The sequence below is a fragment of the Phaenicophaeus curvirostris genome, chromosome 4 (genome assembly GCF_032191515.1).
Source record: "Phaenicophaeus curvirostris isolate KB17595 chromosome 4, BPBGC_Pcur_1.0, whole genome shotgun sequence".
Lineage (NCBI taxonomy): Eukaryota > Metazoa > Chordata > Aves > Cuculiformes > Cuculidae > Phaenicophaeus > Phaenicophaeus curvirostris.
Window position 1 is genome coordinate 12,492,708 of NC_091395.1, and position 10,570 is coordinate 12,503,277.

At 46.0% G+C, this 10,570-nt stretch overlaps 1 protein-coding gene across 1 annotated transcript; it reads right to left on the reverse strand.

Annotated features, from left to right (window-relative positions):
- Positions 1–1,468: 1,468 nt before the first annotated feature.
- Positions 1,469–5,878, reverse strand: LOC138719548 (uncharacterized). Its single transcript, XM_069854852.1, has 6 exons — positions 5,623–5,878; positions 4,691–4,750; positions 3,936–4,067; positions 2,959–3,105; positions 2,087–2,147; positions 1,469–1,901 (listed from the first exon to the last, which is right to left on the reverse strand). The coding sequence occupies exons 1-6, from the start codon at positions 5,785–5,787 to the stop codon at positions 1,798–1,800; spliced, it is 669 nt and encodes a 222-aa protein (XP_069710953.1). The 5' UTR covers positions 5,788–5,878; the 3' UTR covers positions 1,469–1,797.
- Positions 5,879–10,570: the final 4,692 nt, after the last annotated feature.

A 10,570-nucleotide genomic window follows, 5' to 3' on the forward strand; every position in this document is an offset into this window, starting at 1 on the left:
AAAAAATCTGCAAATATAAACTCTTGAAATTTGAAGATGTTTAGTTAGCTTTACAATTAGCTTAATAGAAACCAGCTGTCTGTCCCTTCACTTTGCCCACCCCAATAGGCTGGGGAGACAGGACTTGCTAACTTGCATAAGCTAGAATTAATTGCATGCTACATTGCTGCTGTTTATTATGCAGCTGTGGCAAGCTAGTTTGGAACCAAGGGCATTTTAAATGTGATAGTCATGAACTCTGAGGACAGGGTACAGTGATAGGATGAAGGGTAACACTTCTAAGCTGAAAGAGGGGAGATTTAGATGACATTTTGGGAAGAAATGTTTTCCTGTGAGGGTGGCGAGGTACTGGTACAGGTTGCCCAAAGAAATCGTGGCTGCCCCATCTCTGGAGGTGTTCAAAGCCAGGTTGGATGAGGCTTTGAGCAACCTGATCCAGTGAGCGGTGTCCCTGCCCATGGCAGGGGGGTCAGTTCTGAATGATCTTTACAGTCCCTTCCAACTCAAACCATTCTATGACTCTACGACGATCTGGTATTTTGACTGCACAGTCCTTTCATCAGGGGAAGGTTTTAATTTAGGTGTCTGAGTCTCTTTACTAGTGTTATGAAAAAGACTTCAGTCTCTAGGAAAAAAAAATAAATGTGAAAAGCATCTTACACTCTGCAACAAGATAAATCTTACCTGAGAACACTCCCAGGGTGACATGCCTCATGGCAGGCATGACTTATCCTACCACTCACAGCACTTTCTCAAGATGGGAACTTACTTTCCAAGCCCTTTTTAAATGAACGTGCTGCGTTAATTCGCTCCACGGGATAAGTCATCTACCACTTTGCACTCAAAGCCTGCAGACAAGACATTCGCTCAGCAGGCACCTATCTGAAAGTGAACTATAAAGTACATGCAGGAGTTTCATGCACCTCAGGAGTTCTGGGAAATTCACTGGAAGATGTAGTTCTTTGGTCTAGAGGACCACAATGTCCTCTAGTGAACATCCAACAGAGGACTTTGGTCTAGATCTGTAATAAATTTTAGCAGAATGGGCCCCCAAATAAGCATTTTTTAAAACTTTCAGTCTCCAAAGTAGAAATGGGAAAACCTGAACTAAGTAAATTACTCTGTAAGAGGAGATACTGCAACTTGGTTTCCCACCACACTCTAGCATTATGCTTTAGGACTAAAATTAATTGCATCTACACACATACACTCCGTGGAACCCAGATTTTGAGAGGTACCTGAACAGTATTGGCAAGGCCTCGTATCATAAACTTCATCAGCCACCATCCCTGTCAAGAGGAAGAGGGAAAGCACTCCAAAACTCAAGAGGTCCTTCCTTATCCTTCACTCACTATCGTATCATCCAAAGAATTCAGTGAGTGAAATACGGAAAGCAGTTGGCAGGGGGAAATATTGCACAACAAATTTAATTTAAAAATTAATTGTATTTAATATGTGAATGCCTAAAGCTAGCACTGCTAGACAAACCGCATGATGAACTCTAGGGGAATAAAACATGACTTAAGTACAAAAGACGGAGGAAAAAAAATGCTCATGCTTTCCAGAGGCAATGAGGTATTTTAACTGTACAAAGTCTGCATGTCCAAAATCATCTGCAGATCTTCCCTTTTGCACTGTCATCTTTGCAAAACATTGGGAATCCAATAGTTCTTTCTTTGTTTATGTTTCTTAAAAGGCCAAGAAAAAGTGCACAACCATCTTTAAAGATGAAGAACTTCTTACATCTGTCTTGCCCCATTTTTTTGACTAGTAGCTTTCAAATGTTCAATCACTTTTTCAAGCCATCCTGATATACGGTGGAGGTTTGGATGCATCTTCCTCTCTGTCTAAGTCCTGGGCTGGAAACCGATCCGGGAAGTCAAAAATTTTGTCCTGAGGACCTGTGTGGTGAAGGAAACAAGAAACCATTAGACCTGGTATAGATGTTTGCACAAAATCCCGAGTCCCTTTTGGCTCTGACTATTTTGGTTGTCAGGACTTTGGCCTGGGATATAAAGCTTATTTGGGATGTTCCTTCCACATCTCTGGTGAATATCCAAATACATGGATGGGAAGAGGTACTCACTTTGTACAGCGCAGACCATTTCCACAGCCTGATTTTGGTCCTCACTAGGTTGCAACCATTCCTATGAACGAAACAATGACATCAAAAAACTCATCTGCGAGTTTGTTGAAAAAGGTATACGTGAACTCCTTTTAAAAAGTCAGTGTAGTCCACTCGTCCTAAGTTTTAGCGTAAAATTTTAAAGCAGCCTCACGTTACACTTTTGGTACCTTTTGTCAAGACCAGCTGTCTTATAACCTGCACCCATTACCTCCCCATCAAAGTAGATGGTCAGACCTATGTGCTTTAATACAGCATCAGAATTACTCCAGTAGAGAAGTAGCTGGTATTTACTGAGCTCAGTTAGCAGAGACACAGAGCACGTATCCCATAACTTGAGGCAAAGTCCTCATAAACTAGCAGCAAAATGTGGTGTTTCATCTCCCCTGGACTTCACACACAGTACAGGGGATATTTTTATTACTAAATTTGTGGTTCTACGGATAAGACATTCTGGTGCTTAAGCACCAGTAAGTCTTTGTACCAGGAGCAATTGTTGATCTAAGAGTGAGAGAAGGAATATTTCTAAGAAGAAGAGCCAGAACTCATAGCAAATGGGACCACAGTAGCTTCAGCACTAACACCTTGGAAAAATGAAGATAACTTATGCTAGGTCTAACACGAGACTGTAAATAAAATTGAAGCAGTAAAAGGAAAAAATAAAAAAGTAAAACATCCTTCCATCATCCACTTAGTTTCTTAGAATTAGCCCGGGATGACTGGGGTAGAGCTGAGGCAAAGTTTATAGAAGAAAAAGACATCTTCTCTCCAGTTTCTTCCCCTCCCACCCGCACGCAGTACAAACAAATGGGTGCCCTGGACTCCACACTCACCATCCCCGTTACGCTGTCGTAGCACGAGCAGCGCGGAAGACTCCGGCATCCCAAGTAAGCCATCGCCAGCACAACAAAGGCACTGCACACAGAGGCAGCTAACATGGCTATGTTAGCACCCTTGACTACTTTATTAAGTACAAACCTCTGCAAGCAGAAAGGGAAAAGTTAAAGCCACATTCAAGAAGTTCTCCGCCAAAAATATTCCAGTTACTGTAAGAATGCTGCGATTGCATTGTAGCAGATTGATTCAGAGTTAGTGTTGTTTAAAGCTTTGCTTCTCGTGCTCTAAAGAGCAAGCCAAGTGTGACCCTCAAATAGGAAAAGAGCAGTATTTAAGGCTTCTGAAAGACACTATGAGGGAGTGCAGTGATAGAAGACGGGGAATAGTTTTAAGCTGACAAAGGTGTTCAACACCAGGCTGCATGAGGCTTTGAGCAGCCTGATCCAGTGGGAGGTGTCCAGTTGGAACTGGATGATCTTTAAGGACCTTTCCAACCCAAACCATTCCATGAGGCAACAGCATCAGGTTCAGAAATAGCTCTAATAATGGGTAGAAATGCAAAGAAGGTGAGAAATGTCTTCTCACTATACTGCACCTTAGCAGCCTGACATTTTTGACTCATCCTGCAATACACGTTTGGGGTACAAAAGGGCTAACTCATTCCTTCTTTTCAGCTTTAGTGTGGGGGAAATAATACTTGAAAAAGTACCCACTTTTAACCAGCTGACCTGTAACTGCAGTAACTTTATCACCTGAGGTGCAGGCTGGAAAGGATTCGAGCCTAAAAATTGCCATTCCTACTTAACTGTAGATTCATGTTATTCTTTCTAAACAAGTGCCCTGCTGCAGGCACTACTTCAAATTCTCATTTGGGCACACTCTAAGTCTGGTTCTATTTCCAGGTAATGCCTAGTAAAGTTTGCAGATTAAGACAATTATGTTTCCCAGTAATAAGCATAATATTGATACTTACTGTATGGATAACATGGACTGGGGCAGAGCTCAGCTCCTCCTCTTCCCCGTAGTTCAGTGTGAGGGAGCTATAAACTATTACGATGAGGATGGCAACAGAAGAGATTGTGGAAGCAGCTATCAACACATTCACCTGTACAGAGAAGTCAAAGGAGAAAAAGAAGGGGAGCAGGAATTAAAACACAACTCATACAGACCAAATGTACTCACAGGCATTGTAGCTACTAGTCTTTGACCTCCCATAAGACTAAAAAGTACCCAGTAGCAACGGTCACTCAGAATCCAAACACAGAGCAGTAAAGGTTTCCATGATACTGAATTTCTGAGCTATAATAGAGTCTCAAATCTTAACTACAGGTGCTAGTTGGAGCGTAAGACTTCGTTCTTGGAGATCTCTTAGTTATAAACAATATCCCTCCTCGGGGTTTACATGGCTGCCTAGGAAATGCAAGCTAATTTATGTTTCCTGTTTTTCCTTAAAAACAGGGAGGCATACCACAAGAAATGCATTCAAAATCAAGCATTTTTGCAGCTTTTTGCTTGTCCTTAGAGCCAGCGCTTTATCCTGTGCCAGAAAGGGAGGTAACGCTGCATGCTCTTTTTGCTTAAGAATGTAGCAGCTTTTATAACTCAAGGAAATAAGCTCTCAGTCCTGCAGAAGGACCAGCCAGTTCATTCCCAACCAAAACCATTTTTGATTGCCCTGACCACATTTTGCCCCCACCCTGTGCACCATCTCCCCCTCCCCAGGCTTACGAGAACTGGATTCTTCCTCTGAGAGGAAAACAAAGCCAGGACTCCTGGGATTCCCATCACCTGCAGAAGACAAAAGAGTTGGTAACTGGAAGACAAGTATCAGATTTGGCGGATAAACTAGTACAGAGCAGATGAAAGGCCCCCATTTTCAAGGCCTGGATCAGAGAAACGGTTGGGTCAGAAATGGAAAGAGAAATGCCAATTTCTCCTGTTCTCCTCTGCAGCAGCTCCTGGGGCAGGACACAACGTAAAACACATCTTGTCTACTCGTGTACCCCCATGGCAGCAACCCTCCGACTGGCCTTACAGCTCTGGCCAAATAATAAAACTGATTAAACATGTTTGATTAAAGTGCTGAAAATGTGCACTGCATTTCTAAGTCCTCACACATCTCGTGGATGGAAGGCAGTTATTACTGAAAGGAGATGGGCAGCCTTAGGATGAAAGCGAGCACTTCAACAAAACTCCCACATGGTGTAGTTCGTTCACACGGTGTATGAGCAGCAACATCAGGGCAACAAGCGCCAGGGAGTGAAGGAGCCCAGTGTCAGCTTGGGGTAGCCCTGCTCCTTCATCTTCGTGACTTGAAGATGAAGTATTTCTCAACACCCTGAAGAACTGTTCCCCTCTTCACCTTTGCTGGGTTCTCCATGGTCACTGCTTCTGCAAAAGACCCTGTCAACTGCCTCTATGCCCCACCTTCTACATTATCCAGTAGAAATGTACCTCATTTAGCTCCTGCAGAGGAAATTCTGCTTGCACTTTCCTGCCTATACCATAACAAGGAAACTTTTGCTATCTGGGTCCAAAGCAAACCAGAGAAGGGCTGGCAAGGAGTCCGCTCTCCCTCCTACCCTCAATCTGAGTACTAGTAGGTAGCAGCAGGAAAAAGACCAAACGATGAAACAAAGCATAGAAAAGAGCAACTTTACCATCCCGGCCCAAACTGGAGCTCTGGTTTTGCTGAGATGAGACTCCATTCTGAAAATGCCATCTATGAACCCGCTGACGACGCACACCGTGCTGAAGGCGATCTGGAGCAGACCTAGCACCACCATATTCCTCTGGTTGAAGATGAAATACCGATAGCGATCCATTCCACTTCAATTTCCACATAAATCTTCTTGTGGCTTGACAGTGGTGGAAAGCAGCCCCGTGGCCCTCCAGCGAAGGGGAGAAGAGCTTTTCCTACGCAGGAAAAAGAAGGGGCAGGAGCATCAGCAGTCAACAAGCACCGTCTGACAAGGGTTGGAGATAGGGAAGCAGCGTTGTGGTCCTTCAGTAAAGGGGAGAAGAGCTTTTCCTAGGCAGGAGAAAGATGGGGCAGGAGCATCAGCAGTCAGCAAGCAGTGCCTGGCAAGGTTTGGGGCACAGGGAGCTGTGGAAGGGCCAGATGACACATTCCCTGGGGAGTACAGAGTTCATCCCTTTCTGATCGGTAGCGCTGAAGGTGAGCAAAGGTGAGTGGTCCCTGGAAAAATCCCTGCTGCCAAGCAGGTGCACAGGGCACCATTCCCAGCACTTCTGGGCAGTGCTGTGCGATCTTTACTCCAGATCCTCCCCGACACCAATAGAATCATAGAATCACTAGGTTGGAAAAGACCCACTGGATCATTGAGTCCAACCATTCCTATCAAACACTAAACCATGTCCTTGAGCACCTCATCCACCCGTCTTTTAAACACCTCCAGGGAAGGTGACTCAACCACCTCCCTGGGCAGCCTCTGCCAGTGCCCAATGACCCTTTCCGTGAAATATTTTTTCCTGATGCCTAGCCTGAACCTCCCCTGGCGGAGCTTGAGGCCATTCCCTCTTGTCCTGTCCCCTGTCACTTGGGAGAAGAGGCCAGCTCCCTCCTCTCCACAACCTCCTCTCAGGTAGTTGTAGAGAGCAACTTACCTTTGTCCTTTGGGGTTTTCCCGTCCGGAAAGGCGCTGGGGTTCGCTTGGGTTTGTTCCTGTGGGAGATTAAACCCCGCACCTCAGTGGGAAGCTGGTCCCCGGGCCGTGACCCCGGAGAGGGAGAAGGGACAGGCGGTGGGAGCCCCGGGGTGACCGAACCGGGTCCCCCCCTGCTCCGGCTCCGGGCGGGGAAAGCTCCGCCTCCGCGGGGAGGGAGGGAGGGAGGGAGGGAAGGAGGGAAAAAAAAAAAGGGTTCTGAGTGGGAAGAGACCGAAGAGGTCGGGAAAAGCTGGAAGGCCCAGTGGGCAACGCCGAGGCCGAACACTTCTCCTCTGCACCCCTGGAGAGAGGGGAGAGCACAGCATCCCCCCAGCCGCCCCAAGCACCCACCCTTTCAGCTTCAGAAGGTGCAGTGGGTGACACAGAGGCCAAACAAGTCCCTTCTCCATCCCTGCAGAGAGTGGAGAGCACAGCATCCCCCATCCCCCTGAGCACCACCCTCCACCACCTACCCCAGCACAAGAGGCCATGAGCTACCACAGCCAGAGACTTTATTCATAGAATCATAGAATAACCAGGTTGGAAGAGACCCACCGGGTCATCAAGTCCAACCATTCCCATCAATCATGAAACCATGCCCCTCAGCACCTCGTCCACCCATGCCTTAAACACCTCCAGGGATGGTGGCTCAACCACCTCCCTGGGCAGCCTGTTCCAGTGCCCAATGACCCTTTCCGTGAAATATTTTTTCCTGAAGTCAAGCCTGAACCTCCCCTGGCAGAGCTTGAGGCCATTCCCTCTTGTCCTGTCCCCTGTCACTTGGGAGAAGAGGCCAGCTCCCTCCTCTCTACAACCTCCTTTCAGGTAGTTATAGAGAGCAATGAGGTCTCCCCTCAGCCTCCTCTTCTCCAGGCTAAACACCCCCAGCTCTCTCAGCCGTTCCTCATAAGGCCTGTTCTCCAGCCCCCTCACCAGCTTTGTTGCTCTTCTCTGGACTCGCTCCAGAGCCTCAACATCCTTCTTGTGGTGAGGGGCCCAGAACTGAACACAGGATTCGAGGAGCGGTCTCACCAGTGCCGAGTACAGAGGGAGGATAACCTCCCTGGACCTGCTGGTCACACTGTTTCTGATCCAAGCCAAGATGCCATTGGCCTTCTTGGCCACCTGGGCCACTGCTGGCTCATGTTCAGCCGGCTGTCAACCAAAACCCCCAGGTCCCTCTCCTCCAGGCAGCTTTCTGTAGAGCTATCAATGGGGAGACCTTCTTACCCACGTATGTATTTTCACACATAACGCGACTGTAGGCGTCTACTCAGAAAGCAAGAAGAGTTGGTGATCAATCAGAGCACAAATAGACCGCCAAGTGCTGCCCCTTTCCTCGCCACTCATCCAGTGGCATGCGTACAGCGAACAAGAACACTGAGCAGCAGGTTACCTGCTGGGAAGCCACCTCTTCTGCTTGCTGCCAACCCTTCCTACTACCTACAAGACAGCAACACCAATATACCACATGCACATTCATATGCCTTAAAATGCAACAGTTAAAGCCAGCGGGGTATACCCAGGCAGGATGTTCTTCTGCATTGGAATGCAACTGAAGCCCATGTCAGTGCATGGAGGAGCGAATAACAAAAGCAGTGGAGGTGCCCCCAAAAAATCCTGAAGCAGTGGTGCCAGGAGTGTTCTGCTGTTCATTCACCATTAGTATAATGGGGCCTGGAAGTGCGTTACCTGTGCACCAAATCCTGCTCCCGTGCGTCAGCAATAACCGTAGCTTCAGAGCAACCACACAGCACACCAGGAAGGGGGAGAGATCAGAGGGTGCCAAAACCACTACGCACAGAAGACAAGGAGAGACGATGGTTCTGTTGAATATTTTAATATCTGCATTGCCTTCATAGCGCAATTAAAGCAATCTTTAAAATTCACTTATTACAAATGTTTGTCAAGTCTATTTTTCCCCAGAAACATTTTTCTTACTTCCTTGCACATACACCCAAACACACTATAAAAACCTCATTCATAACATCAAAAGAAGGGCAATCATCATTCATGTAAACATCTTTCTTAGAGTTATCCATTTTTTAAAAGTCATGAATAAACCTACAGATGTTCAGTAAGGCTCATAGTTCAAGTACAAATGTCATAAAACACCTATCAAGTACTGTATACAAGTTAAATACTCCGGGGTTAACTGTTAACACACATATAAGCTTACCCCAAGGATTATTCTTTAGCACTTAGTTCTTCAGAACAGAGACACCCAGTAATTATGGGCTGAAGAGTATTAAAATAGCAGAAGGCCCAGCAGAAACTGTTAAATAATACACAATTTTAGTCTGGATCTTAGCTCAAGAGTTAAATTCAGTACAGTTACAGTAGGAAAAGTTTTCTAGGAGGAAAAATGCAGAGAGGAGGGAATGGGTCCATTTGTACAGTGTCACGGAGGGACGAGCCGAGAGGTATGTCCTGAAGATGTGACTGGCCTTGCTATTGCAATTATTTATGGCAGGCATGTGTAATGCTGCATAAATACTTTCCCAAATAGCAGAAATGACCATTTGTAATTGTAAAGATCACTTGTTGCATCTCCCCTTTAAAAAAAAAAAAAATCTACTTGTTGGTAATCAATTACGCTTGCACCTTACAAAAAGACATCCTTTTAAATTTGGTTTCAATCTTAGTGGAACTTTTTTTTTTTTAAATATTCATTCTACCATGAAAATATTTCATACAAACATCATTTTACATACAAATATGTTAAAACTTGTCAAGAGGGTCTTCCCACACTCATGATTTTATGGCTTGAACATTTAATTGCTTAGAATTTTTGTATATATATTTCTCCTGGAAAACAAAAATAAAGTCATTACAGTAGAAGTGGTAAAGAAAGAGGGCAAGAGCTTCAGTTGCCTGAAGACAGAAGAGCGCCAAGAGGAGGGTCCATTCAACAGTGACCTTAGTATTCAAAAACCTTTGATCTGGGGCAAGTAAACATGCACTCAATCTTGCACCTTTTTATTTAAAAAAAAAAATATCCCTTATAAGACTGCTTAGAAATGCTTTGTCCAAAAATATAGTTCTCGTGTTTCCAGTACACAAAGCAAAAGGAGCAAGGTCTCCCCAGGGCGCAGGTGAGTGTGAAGCCCACTCGCGCCCACAGGTAAAACTGCTCCCACGCCTGCATTCCTCGCCCAAATGCTCTCAGCATCCAAAAGCGCGGTGTAAGGGAGGAAGAGGCGTCTAATGCAGCACCCCAGCATATAAGGAGACACTTCAGCAACATTGTTTTCAAAGCGATTGGTTTTTTTTCTTAAGTGCTTGGAGGTGAATTCCTCAGGCACCCACAGCTCCAGCAATTCTGCTGTGCCAGAGGAAAACAAAGCAGCAGATAACCAGCTCTGTACAACTCATTACCTCATCGCAATGGCAGCATACCCCAAAAAGACCATTAAATTGGGTGAAAGGACAGAAATTACAGAGGTTTCTGGGACAGATGCGACACTGTACAGTTCCTGCCGCAACCGAAGTGGTGAGCACCAGTTTGGACTGAAGGAAAAGGGCAGCCAGCCAGGAAGGAAACGGAAAAGTGGCAGTTCCCACCACTTTGCAGTTCCTTGTACCAGACAGGGTATATGTTGGCTACTCTGCTCCTCCAGTGCCTGGCAGAGGGTGAGAAATCCGTGACGGCGCTCTCACCTCCATGCCCGCAATGTACGGTGACAGCCCTGGGGAAGAAACCACAGCCACTGCCAACTGTGTGCAACACAAAGCTCTGCATCCGAAAAAGGCTGAACGAAGGAGAAGGCTACCTACTCGCTCTGGAAACATGCAGCCCTGCAACCCGCCTCCCAGAGGTCTTGAAACCTGCACGAGATGCTCAGGAGCAGCACCTGGGAAAAATCATGGGCCATCCTAGTGGGAATTGTGGAACTGTGGAAAAAGTCAAAAAGCTAGCACAGCTCTCGCTCTGATCAAG

What these genes read in the sequence shown, in the direction of transcription:
- LOC138719548 (XM_069854852.1), bottom strand. Translation starts at nt 5,787, where the DNA reads ATGGATCGCTATCGGTATTTCATCTTCAACCAGAGGAATATGGTGGTG. An exon ending in AGAGGAAGAATCCAGTTCTC is followed by an intron (nt 4,068 to 4,690) that starts GTAAGCCTGGGG and finishes TTCTCTGTACAG; the next exon opens with GTGAATGTGTTGATAGCTGC. An exon ending in ACGACAGCGTAACGGGGATG is followed by an intron (nt 2,148 to 2,958) that starts GTGAGTGTGGAG and finishes TTTCGTTCATAG; the next exon opens with GAATGGTTGCAACCTAGTGA.